This window comes from Eretmochelys imbricata, chromosome 21 (genome assembly GCF_965152235.1).
Source record: "Eretmochelys imbricata isolate rEreImb1 chromosome 21, rEreImb1.hap1, whole genome shotgun sequence".
NCBI lineage: Eukaryota > Metazoa > Chordata > Testudines > Cheloniidae > Eretmochelys > Eretmochelys imbricata.
The window spans coordinates 4,685,224-4,697,556 of record NC_135592.1 but is presented as its reverse complement, the minus strand read 5'-3'; the positions used below and the strand labels follow the sequence as shown (position 1 = coordinate 4,697,556).

General features: G+C 47.7%; 1 protein-coding gene across 1 annotated transcript in view; it reads right to left on the bottom strand.

Moving 5' to 3' along the window:
• PLXNA2 (plexin A2) overlaps positions 1–12,333 on the bottom strand; it is a 283,288-nt gene that overhangs the window by 49,987 nt on the left and 220,968 nt on the right. The window contains exons 14-16 of the mRNA XM_077839199.1: positions 11,727–11,863; positions 7,025–7,192; positions 3,958–4,051 (exon numbers count right to left, since the gene is read on the bottom strand). Coding sequence (XP_077695325.1) covers positions 3,958–4,051; positions 7,025–7,192; positions 11,727–11,863 — 399 coding nt within the window. The remainder of the gene's footprint in view (positions 1–3,957; positions 4,052–7,024; positions 7,193–11,726; positions 11,864–12,333) is intronic.

Below are 12,333 nucleotides of genomic sequence, written 5' to 3'. Positions count from 1 at the left end.
GTTCAGTTGGTGATGAATATTAAAGTGAGCATACATCTCATTACAGCATGCATGGACACTACCTAGATCCTTGCAAACCCGGGGTTCGCTTCAGCTCAGCTTCCTTGGGTGGAAAGTGCTAAATTAATATTAAGTGTTATTTCTGCAGCATCAGGAAGGACAGAGCACAGGACGGAGTCTCAAGAGATCTAGAGTAGCAGCCGTGTTAGTCTGTATTCGCAAAAAGAAAAGGAGGACTTGTGGCACCTTAGAGCCTAACAAATTTATCTGAGCATAAGCTTTCATGAGCTACAGCTCACTTCATCGGATGAAGTGAGCTGTAGCTCACGAAAGCTTAAGCTCAAATAAATTTGTTAGTCTCTAAGGTGCCACAAGTACTCCTTTTCTTTTTTCAAGAGATCTAGATTCAGTCCCCAGCTCTGCTGCAGACCCCTGTGTGTCCTTGAGAGATTCACTTCACCTACGCTGTGCCTCAGCTCTCCATCTGTAAAATGGGGAGAATACTTCCTCACCTCACAGGGATCTTGAGATTTAGGTGCAAGTTCGGGGACGTACAGTTTCTTTTAATGGTTCTCACAGATTGAGAACCACTGCTCTATTGCTTAGTCTTATACCAATTCCACTAACCCCACTTCTATCATTTTAGCAGAGACACATTTCCTCCCCAACATAGTGGAATTCAAAAGACTCCTGAACCATTCATAGAACACCTCAGCAAAAAGAGCCTGTTCTCTTCCCTACATCCGATATTCCTTCCACTATTCCCACAAAATCTGAAACACCTCCCTTCTTAAAATCAGTCTCTCAAGTCTGACCCATAAGCTTCTCTGTGCTGAGCAGATCTAAAAAGTCATTTTGCTTCTGAGTGAAAGCAAAACTGTTTCCATGCAGAATGGCTCTTGAAAGTCATTAAATAATAATAATAAACTGGATTTTTACAGCATTCTGGGCGCCTCACATAACATCATTCAAGCTCATAAAACATCCAAATGCACAACAGCTCAAACAGATAGAACAGGACAAGATAAATGATAACCATCACTAATTAAAGTCATAGCAGCACAAAGGCTGTCACCAGGGCTGGGTGACATTATTTGGACAAAATTTCCAGCTGCTGAAAAATGCAGAAATGTTTTGTTCAACCCAAAACAAAATATTTTCAACTTTTTCAGTTCAGCCAGAGAACTAGAAAAACAGACATCTGCAAGTGTGACAGCCTGGGACTAGAACTTTGCAGAAGCAAAGTAAGAGCTCTATCTGTGCTTTCCCTTGCAAGTTCTTAGGGATGAAAGCTCAGCTCAATTTGCTCTCAGGGAGGTCAAGAGAGGATAAAGGGCATCAGCAGCTCAGCCAGATACCAATGTGCATCTGTGTGCAGCAGGCTGAAGGGTGGAGGTTTGACCAGCTTTTAGGGCAAAAGAAGGGAATGAAAGGGTCTAGCTAAAGAGCAGCACTGTGCACTTGGCACCCGTGCAGGGGCCTGGGTATGCTGCCAGTTGTTCTGCTGAGTGCGCCTGGGGAGAATGCAATTTACGCAGTCTGGGCCCAAAGGGAAAAACATAGTTCTAGTTATTGACTTTTTAACTTTCCATGGTGGTTTATGAAGTGTGGGACAAATGGTTTAAATAAGGGGCTCAGTTAGAGCTAACTAGGAGGGAGGCATAACAACAAGGATGAGGAAACACACACAGCCCCATGCACACAAGTCCCTAAAGAGCCACAGTCCAGCCCACGAAAGGGGTACCTTACTTTCTGCACACCAGCTCCCTTCCGCACGCAACAATCTGGGGCTTTGCAGACACAGGGGCCACATGTGCATTTCTGTGTCATGCTGCAAAACTGGGACCAATGTAGCCACTAAAAGCAAGCGCTGTTAGTGACACCTACTGCAGTGGTACGAGCACCCGACGTCCAGCAAACCTCGTTGTTCTTGAACATCTGGTTGGTGTGACCTGCATGGTGCAGCTCCCTGCCTTCCTTTGTTCCCAGCAGTCTTTTCCCCTTGAACCAGCCCATGTGACTGGAATGCAACTCTTTCATTTCATACGATGGAAGGCATCTTAACAGGGAAGCAGCCTCTCAACTTATCTCATGACTTGATCATTGCAGCAAGAGGGAAAAAGCAGTTTGAAAGCTTTTTGTTCAGTGGCGGATTCTCCCCCTCCAGCAAAACCCCCCCCCCCCCCCCACGTGTGCTTGCTGGGCCCAGAGCTGCTATGATAGGAGCTGTATTTATGGCACGACAGATACAGAGGGTCTACTAAAAAACAACAAACCCCAAGCTGGCAATTTCTCATTCCAAACCTAGCTGTGGGCCTGCACAAAAGGAGCAAGGCAAAGTAAGCCTCTGCAGAGCAGCCAGGAATTGATATCTGTTCTGTCTCTCCACTGAAGCATGCCTGTGGAGATGAGTCCGGGTGAGCCCCCATGGCTGCTGGGAGGAAGAAGGGCTCTCAGGCTAGGGTATGGGGATCCTGAGAGCATGGAAAAACCAAGGGCCATTTCAAAAAGAAAATGAATTTGCAAGGCCCAGGGGAGGGATTAGACATTGACCTTGAGGAGATGACCTAATAGGGCTCTTCCATGTCTAGCTTCTGAGACTTCCTGGCAGTTCTGTGCTGGCCCTGGGCAGTCCCTGTACCGTACAGCCACCCCTGGGTCACTGCAGAAGTCATTTCTCATTGTCCGTATGTCAACCTCACTCTGTATACTCAGCGCCCTCCCCTGCTGTTGGTTTGTGTGTGTACCGGATGATATATAGCTGGGCCTCACAATGACACAAGCGCCATGCGCCTCAACAATTCCCGACTCCCTGCTGCTTCCCGTCACTATGGGCCTCCGAGGCTTGAAATACTAACTCTTCCTCAGCAGTCTCACCAACAACGCCCATTTGGAGCCGATCCACCTTGCTCCTCATAGGGCCACTCAGTAGCATGGGGCTGAAGTCACCCACTGCAGAACTCCCAGGCCCTTTGCTGACCTAGGGAGTAAGTAGTCAGGTGCAAAAGAATCCAAGCCCGGCCATGAAAGACCGTTTCCTCTCTTCTGGAGTGGCTGCCTAGGGGCCTCAGGGTCCGCGCTGGGGGTGTGGCTGGGGCAGCATGCAGGGTTTCATGCATTCAGCCAGCCTGCCTGCCAGACGGGGAACTCAGCTCAAAGGTTAAATCAGTGCTAGCACCTGGGGTCCCCAGCTGGTAAACACAACAAACACTGGAGGGTAAAGTTGATCTGAGCCCAGTCTCCCTCCCTTAATGACAAGCGAAAGGCCATATCAATTAATAACCTGTCCTGCCCACTCTCTTTATTACAGCAGCATTGGGACAAAGGCTCCATCGGCACTTTCGCTTTACAATGCGCTGTCTCAGGCATTTCTACCTTCCCTGTGCAAATGAGTTCATCACTCAGATGCCCCGGTATATAGTATCTCAATCTCTGATCAAAGCTCCTTTTAGAAATCCAGTTAAACAAAACAAGCAAACAATTCAGCTGGGACAGTTATAAATGGCAGAAGCTTGAAAACACCTAAGAGGCCTTTCTGAGTTTGAGGTGCTTATATTTAATTAGAAAATTAGATTTGACGAGCGTTAACCAATAAGAGTCTTCCTGTTACCAAGCATTTATATAGTGCTGCCAGTGTACATGGTGTTTCTCAAAAATGGAGGGTGGATTTGATTAATTTTGGGTGGTTCTGAAAAGAATTCACAAAAAGCTATATAAAAACGTCGAACGCACGCACGCTCCAGGTGCTTCCCAATGGGATGCAGCAGCTGTGCCACGGAGTGTGTCAGAACAGGAAACACCTGGACTGCTGAGCAGGCCTGACTGGTTTAGGCAGAGTGCACCTGTGCCGCTGTCCAGCCTATTAACACCTCACTGCTTTCAACAGGTAAAGGTGGGGCTGCTTATCTCAAGAGGGCTCAGGGGGAAGCCAGCTGCACTTCGATGACATCTACTTACATTGACAGACTCCTTGCCATTGTACTTCACACGAATCCTTGGCTCCTGAATCACATCCAGGTCGGACCCTGTGACGGTCAGCGGCGTGTGTCCGCTATAGAGAAGCAGTGAACACCACATTAATGGAGTTTGGCCCGGAGAGCTGCAGCCGCGTCTAGCGACTGTGCTCCAACAACACAGAGGCTTGTTGATCTCAGAAAGAGGTTTTCTGTGGACTCGACAGGAACTAGGTGACACCGTGGATTAATACACTATTGCGGAGTCTCTGGGGAGGGATGTCTCTCAAGTTAATTGGATTTTCTGGTCTCGGTTGTCCCCCAGCGGAGAGTCACCTCCTACATAACACTTTAAAGGCTCGGCACAAACAAAAGCAGCAGGATGAAAAAATAAACAATCGGGACCAAATAAATAAGGACAATAGATTATTCACAGTGTTTAACGATTTATATAGTGAGTCTTTCAAGTAACAGGGTGCTGCATGATGAATGGTATGGGCTATGAAGGGATGGTTATTTCTCCCGCCTCCAGATCACAGGTCGGGCACAGCACAGACACCACCCACCACATGTAGCAGAGGTTTGGCAGGACAGGGATGACAAATAACCTGTCTGGTTAGCCACATGGGAATGTAGGGAAGCAGAATGTAATGAGCCAGGTTAGAATATGGCCACGATTCTGGTGTGAATGCCTCCAAACGTTTGAAAAAAGCACCATGGGATCTTTTATTCTTTGCTTTTGCTTTATTTGCTGGACAGCATCTTCAGTAGCCCACCACCCCTACCTTTCTAAAGGAAATACCAGCTATGTCTCTTAGCATCTCTACCAGTGATTCATATGAGCCCACAAAACCCCTCTCACTCAAGACACCAACTCACCCTTGATTTCAGGCTGCAGGGAGGACATCACTTTTAACCTGCCTTGGTCTTTTCTCAGAGGAGACACTTATTTCTCCCACTGGCAATTTTTTAAAAAAATTACTGAATGTGAAATTAATGGGCCTGTTTCATCCTTTGTGCAGATTCATGGAGTTACACCAGGGATAATTTTGGCCTAGCTTTTTAAGACTCCACACGTCAGAGTGATGCTGCAGCGCCTGCCATTCTGTCCCTAGCAGTGAATCTTGGATAAATGGTGCATTTCGATTAGCGTCAGCTTTTTTTTTTTTTTTTTGGTTGCTGCTGTTTTTTGTTTCATTCCAGACTCTCCAGAGCTACAAGAAGGAGACTTTAATGAGCAATTGTGCACTTTGTCAGCAGATGGGAGTGATCTTGGGGCTTTATTTGCTCTCCCAGAATCTCTGCACAGATTGAGACGGCTGTAATTGCCTTGGTAATTACAACTGGTTTAATAACTCAGGACCTGATTCTCTACCTCAGGAAATGTGGATGTTGTAGATGTTTGGCAATGACTGATTCAGGACCCTGCATGGGAGACATGCTATTCAAATAGGTTCTCTTTTGTCCTTACCTGGTATATCCTGAGAGATGAGACTGAAGGCATGTCTACATTGCAATGTAAGCCCAGGGTTCAAACTCAGGCTCAAGCCTAACCCCCCTTCCATTTACACACAAAATCGCGCTAACCCAGGATTGGACCCTGGGTCCCTGGGCCCCAAGGGGATGGAGGGTCTGAACCTGAGTCCAGCTGGGACCCAGGGTTCAAGCTTGTTGCTTTGGAGTGTAGATGCAGGCCCACTGAACTCATGCTATGGGAGTCCACTAAAAATATCCCATAGGCTGACTTTCTCTGTCCTCTGGACAGTCAAGTTTGGTGGACAGTCAAGTTTTCCTGCACTGAGCCACAAAGGGCTGGAGCATCCACGCTTTGGGAAGGCGCTAGGAAGTCTGGATATGGGTGGTTGGACTCAGGCACGCATAATGCAGCTGGAGATGCTGGTGCCCCAGGTTTGGACCCAGGGTTCAACAGTTCCTAACCTGGGGTTACAAATGAGTGTAGATGCTCAAGCCCTAGGTTAACAAACCCAGCGTCTGCTAACTTGAGTACTACTAACACTGGACTTACAATGCAGTGTAGACATACCCCGAGGTGCTTTAAAAAGGGTTTTCTGAGCCTCTGCAGCCACCATACAAGGATGCAGCTTCTAGACCTCACCCTGAAGCTGAACATCTCTAACACCCAGTGACTTTCAAGAGAGGGGAGGGTGGTCAGCTCCTTGCAGGATCAAGGCCTAATAGCAACGTCTTCAATATTTACACAGGTGAACTAACCCCTGGTCACCTGACACCAGCTGGATGTTGACAAAGGCAGCCAAACAAGCAAAGAGAATTCAAAAAGTATTCTCCCCAGGGGAGCGGGTTCTAGGACTCTGAGCTCTGAACCATGTTTTCTAGTAGGTGGGGGACCAGGAAGGAGCATAATAATTTTTAAAGTTAGTGTGGATCCCATGGCATGAGAGTTTCCAGTATGATTCCTAACATAGATGGAGGGCAAAGCAGGTCAGATGAAGGACCAAATGCCAACAGCTGCCTAAAATGCAATCAGAGCGGGTTTGCAAAAGATAAGTTTCCTCCCCTTTATGTTGGTTTTTTTTTGCTGTATGTGAGCACATCTGAATGCAGGTAAGCACAAGAGATGGATCCCAACTGGAACACTGTATCGCAGGTTGCTCAGATTATGGGGTAAATTTGGCTTAGGGGATCACCTCCATGTTTGCAAACTTATCCAAACAGTTGGAATCTGCAGGAATGGGCTGGCAACTGCATGGGTGTGTGTGTGTGGGGAGGGGGTATGGGGGAGGGTGGGGTGGTCCTTCTCTACGCTTCCTGCTTCCAAATGAACCAAGAACCTGGTTGGAAAGGCCTCCTGCCTGGTACTTCAATACTGCCTGCCTCTGGGTGGAATATGGGGAAGAGGGAATGAAAAAGAATGGACTCCCTTAAAGAACACTCCCTTTGAGTCCGGGGTAAAGGCCTAGACCAGTTCCCACAGAATCCAACCAGCTTGCGCGTCTCTAGTTCTATTATATCTGGTGAGTGAGCTTCTGTGCCCTGCATTCACTCCCACTGGGGAAGGAGATGTGATAGAAGCTGTAAGAGACTCTTGTTACCTGGCTATGCTCCACTCGGGTTCGATGCGCTGCACTCTGGGGTCATCAATGTATTCAAATTCCAGAGTGCTCTCTAATTGCGCCCGGTCCACACTCACAGAGACATGGATGGAGCCCAGGCCATGTGCTGACGGAGCAGAGACACACACAATCTCATTCATGGATCTCCTGTGAAAAAGAGAAACAGGAGAGCGGTTAGCCAGAGAGTATCTGTGCTACAGGAACGGGAACCCTCTTACGTTTCCGTAGTGCCGCTCCTCCAAGGGAAGGCTCTACATCCACTGCAATCTCGACTCCTACCACAAATGCAGCTGTTTCTGGGGTGGGATGTGGCAGCTGTTAATAGCCCAATAGCAATGCTGCCCACCAATTTAGGACAGGAAGCAAATAATGTGCTTTCCAAGTGGAAATTTGTAGGGAGTCAGGTATTCTTGACACTGAGAATTCATTAACATCACAGAGGAGCAATGAGGGATCCATGCAAGAGGAGACCCCTCCTGCCTATCCAAAGAGAAAGTCAGACTCCCTGAAATTACTCTGTGTGCCAAGCAGCAGCCACTCACATCCTTCTGTGAACCTGCTGCCTTCTGCAGGCGTGTGAAAGCAGATGGCTGTTTTCCAAGTGAGATTTGTATGCTTATTCAAAAGCCAAATTCTTTTCCCCCCATGGCACACATGGACCTTGAAAAGCAGCCTGTCTCAACCTGAGAAGGGCCAGGCAGAACTAGAACATATCACTACTCTCTTTGCAGCTTTGTTTTCCTGTCCCCCTTGTGGAACAGGGAATGAACCTCAGGACCTGATGCCTGGTGGTTGGACAGACCAGACCATCTGCTTCTCTAAGCGCCCCAAAGAACTGCTACGTGGGCTGCTTAACAACATGCTTAAACAACAGAAAGGGATCAGTTAGTGGTTAGAGCAGGGGAATGAGAGCCAGGACACCTTGAGTTCGTCTCTCAACTCTGCTACTGATTCACTCTGACACCTTCGGCAAGTCACTTACCATCTCTGTGTCTTGATTAGTTCATTTCTGAGACGGGTCTAATAACACTTGTGTAGTTCATAAGTGTACTGTGAAGTTAGTGTTGGCATGAAAGGTGCCAGACTGACAGCCCTGGAGACCGAGTCCTATATTTATCCACAGCTGGCACTGGCAGTGGTAAGACAACTCTGACTTGGAAAGTGGAGAGGACAAGGCAGGCTCCATGGGCCATTTCGTCCTGGGCCTGACTGCTGGGAATGGCAACAAGGGAAAGGAGACCCTTAGTGCCAATCACAACAGAGCTCCCTTGAAAAAAAGACTTTAAATCATTTGGATTACGTTTGCCGACTTGACTAAACTGCTGTTCTCGCCTTGTCTCCCACTGTCTCTTCCATCTTCCTTTTAACCCTTTCCTCCCACATCTCCTCACTCTTCCAACTCGATCTATTTTAACAGATAATACGTTCTTTATTGGCGGGGACTTGCAGGGCCTGTGCGGGGAGGGGTGGGCAAGAGCAATAATTCTTTGCCAACCGTTGTTGCGACAACTTGATTCCATGAAAAGGAGCCCTCTTTTCATTCCTTTCCTGCACTCGCCTCTCAAACGCTGGGAATGGCACCCCCGATAGTCACACAGCCAGCATTGCTCAGAAAGAGCTCATTGCACTTTCAGCTCCCTTTTATCTCCGGCATCCCCACATCCCAGTGGCCTGGCATTGGTGCTGATGCTCTAGTCTGCCGGAGATCAGAATTCACAGGGCCCTGCTTAGCCCTTCCATGAGATTTGAAGTGACGCATCATTGCTGGCAGAGTCACTCTGAGCTCCCTGTGATCAGTTAATTAGCTTTCTGTTCTATTATTATGTCGTCATGGTGAATCTACCCACTCTTCCAAGAGACGGGAGAATGGCGGAAGCCGTAATTAGAGGGAATCTCATTAGAAACTGCTTCATCTAATCAGGCTCTCCCTCACCTCTACAACAATTCGAGTTCATTGCCACAAAGCAGGCCAAGGACAATACGGACCACAGTGTGCCAGAGCATGGCAAAACGGTGTAATTTATATACTGCTGTTTGCGGTGTTTAAGTTGCTGCTTGTCTGGTGTAATTAGAACATGCAGATAATTTAAAGCATGGCAGGATTTTGCAGGTCAGAATTTGAAGGTGGCCTGAAAATAATCATGTATTTAAGGGATTAAAGTATGAGGCTAATTCTGCCCTTGAATGCACACATGCCAGTTCCGCCGATTTCAAATGCAGCGTGGCAGAGGAACTGATGATAAATAAATGATAATGTTTGGCCCTTAAGGAGTAGCTCACTTGCACAGGATGATCTCAAAGTGTTTTATACCCATGAAGTGTGGCGCTCTAGATAAGCAATAGCGTTATCCATTATAGAGATGGGGAAACTGAGGCACAGAGAAGGTGACTCTCCCAAGGTCAGGACGAATCAGCAGAACTGGGAACAGATGCCAACGGTCTTGATACAAAGCTCCATTCTAAACGTTCAGCCACAATCTACCTGATACGTGGTATCCAACATGGAAGGAGGTGGGTTATTGGACTATACTGCCCCTTGCTCTAATCTGGCCTGGCAGGAAGTAGGATATTGGATTAGAGTTTATATCTAAACTCTGTGGGGCAGGGACTGTTCCTTCCTATGTGTGATTGCCCAATGGGGCCCTGACCCTGACCAACAGTGAGGACCAATGGCCCCTGTGTGCCTAGTCGTTAGCTGAATTGACTCTTAGCAGACTGGTTGGTAGTCTGCAGCGCCAGCCTCAGCTCAGGGCTGTGTAAATGCTGCCACCCATCATGGGCCCTACAGGAGGACATCCCCCATCCCCCACAAAACTTGCCAGGGCTCTGCCCAAGCAGAGAGGAACCAGAAGAGAGAATCAACAGCAGAAAAGAATGAATTAAAATAGGCAGCAGAAATAATCACCAGCTTGAAGCAGGCTCCGTTTTCCTTCTTATCTGTTCCAGAGACATAAATGGGACCTTTTTGGGAAGAGCTGAGGAAGGTCATTAAATCCCCTCTTATTAACATGGTGTTCCTAAACCATCCCTTCCCAGTTCAACCATAAAGTGGGAACACAGACTCGGTTTTATCTTTTCCAAGGCTGAAAGGGAGCAGTAATTACAGATATACAGCACTCTCATTGGCCTCCATAATATATCCTGGGACTAGATGGTATTACAGAATGTACTAGGAGGCTGAGGGGGAAGCGCAAATCTGGGTGCCTCCTCTTACCACATGCCTACCAATTCCAGCTGCACTCCAACTGGATTTGCAATTGGCAGTAGATCTAGGAGTCAGACTGGGCTACAATGGTAGTCAGGACTCCTGCGTTCCAATAATTCCCTCTGGTAGCTAGGCTAACCTACTTAAGTTCTCTGATTAAGTTTCCCTCTGTAAAAGAAGGATTATTCTTTCCTCTCTTTCACTGGGAGTTGTGATGGTTAATTCAGAAATGTGCATAAAGTGCTCTGAGGTCCTCAGATTAAAAGGGATGAGATGGATTCAGAATGATCATTGTTAACATTCCAATATGCACACATCCTTAGCTGAGATCCTCTCCATCTTCCAGCAGAGGAATCACACCTCCACAGTCTTCATATACCTCATCTATTCCCCCTGAGAGGCCTCATCCAGGACTTGAGCCCAGCATCTCCTCACCTGTTGCCCAGCTGGGTTCAGGTTTCAGGCCATTATAGAGGCCTACAGGCTCCAAGGGAAGTTCCACCCCTGAAGTTATTAAATGTCCAGCATTTAAGTGGAGGGGAAAGGTTCCCAGAGACTGGCAAAAACCATCTCAGCAGCTGGCAGCCTCCGCCCAGAGTACAAGGGGGCAGAGTCAGACAGTCCCTTGCTCTCATGTGTCTCAACATTTTATAATGATATATCCCTGATTCTCCCATCCACTGCCCCTGAAGGGGCAATGGTCTGGAACAGGACTAAACACAAACTGTGTACATGAGCTGCCAGGTGCATACAGGATTACTGCATAAGACTCCCCTAGGCTCCTTCAGTGGGCGCAGAAGGGAGACATCCCCACTGCCCTGGAGGAGCCTCTAAGTGGATGAGCTCCTTCATCAAGTGGCATTTGTGGGCAGTTGGCCTGATTTCATGACCCCAGACAGAACATTTTCCTGAAAGAGCAGATTCTTCCTGTGTTCCCCCTCTCACCCTGTAATCCTACACACCCTGGGCGGAATATTCAAACGCACTCAGCGTTGGCCTGACTCTTCTCCCAGTGGGGTTAGTCAGGCTAATGCTGAGCACTTCTGAAAATCCCACCTGTGCTGTACAAGAGATATGAAGAGGTGTCCTGTTCCAGTGCATATATATTCCATGTACACTATGCAGTCACGTATGCACGGCCTGCTGTTGTCGTATGGAACGTATAGTATGTTTGGGCGGGATTACAGCTGCTCAGGACGGACTGGCTTGAGGACTATTAAAAGGGATTCTACAATTGCTGTGATGTTTGTTTGGAATTTTTGGAGGGGACATCATTTTAATATGCAAATCATGGAATGGGATAAAATTAATGTACATAGAATCAACTAATTGCAATGGCAGATTCAACCGCTCTCACAGACAAGATGACATAATGGGATTAATGAGAGGACGGGAGTTTGCAGCTGGAATAGTTTAGAAGCTGCACTCGGGTGGGGTGAAGGGATCACAATACAGACACACTCTGCCCCTTCTTACCCATAGAATTCGCAGGTCTGGTTTCCCAGGAACACAGACACGCTGCTGCCGGCACCCAGGTAGTGGCCACTGATGGTCACCATGGTCCCTCCAGACTCCGGGCCGCGGCTAGGGCTCAGGGAGCTCACCGCTGGATTCTTGAGAAGGAAAGGAAAGAAAAGAAGGTCGCTGTTTTTGTCTGCTGGGATCAAGCCAGGATCAGAGCACGCCTGAGGGAATACTGAGACACAGCAGAGAGTCTCCTTATTCTCAGTTCATAGGCCTGGTGCCACAGCTGCCCTGATCAGCTGGAAGTAGCATATGTGGGGAAACTCACCTCAGCATCCACAACCCAATTCAGCTGCCAAATTCTAACAAGTCTCAACTGAGCATGTCCAAACTAGGATTTTTTTTTAGCAAAGGCTTATAACTCAACTAAATATGGGTGTTCTTCCCCACAGGGAAACAGCAAAAGGCAAACGCTTAACAGGGCAAACTTCCTGCCAAAGTCTTTACTCCAGTTGGTTAGAGTTTGGCAAAGTTATAATCAACAGAAAACAGGGTCTTATAATGGGAAGTGTTGGGCAACCTTAACTATATGTGGCACTATCAGCTCTGCCCATAATAC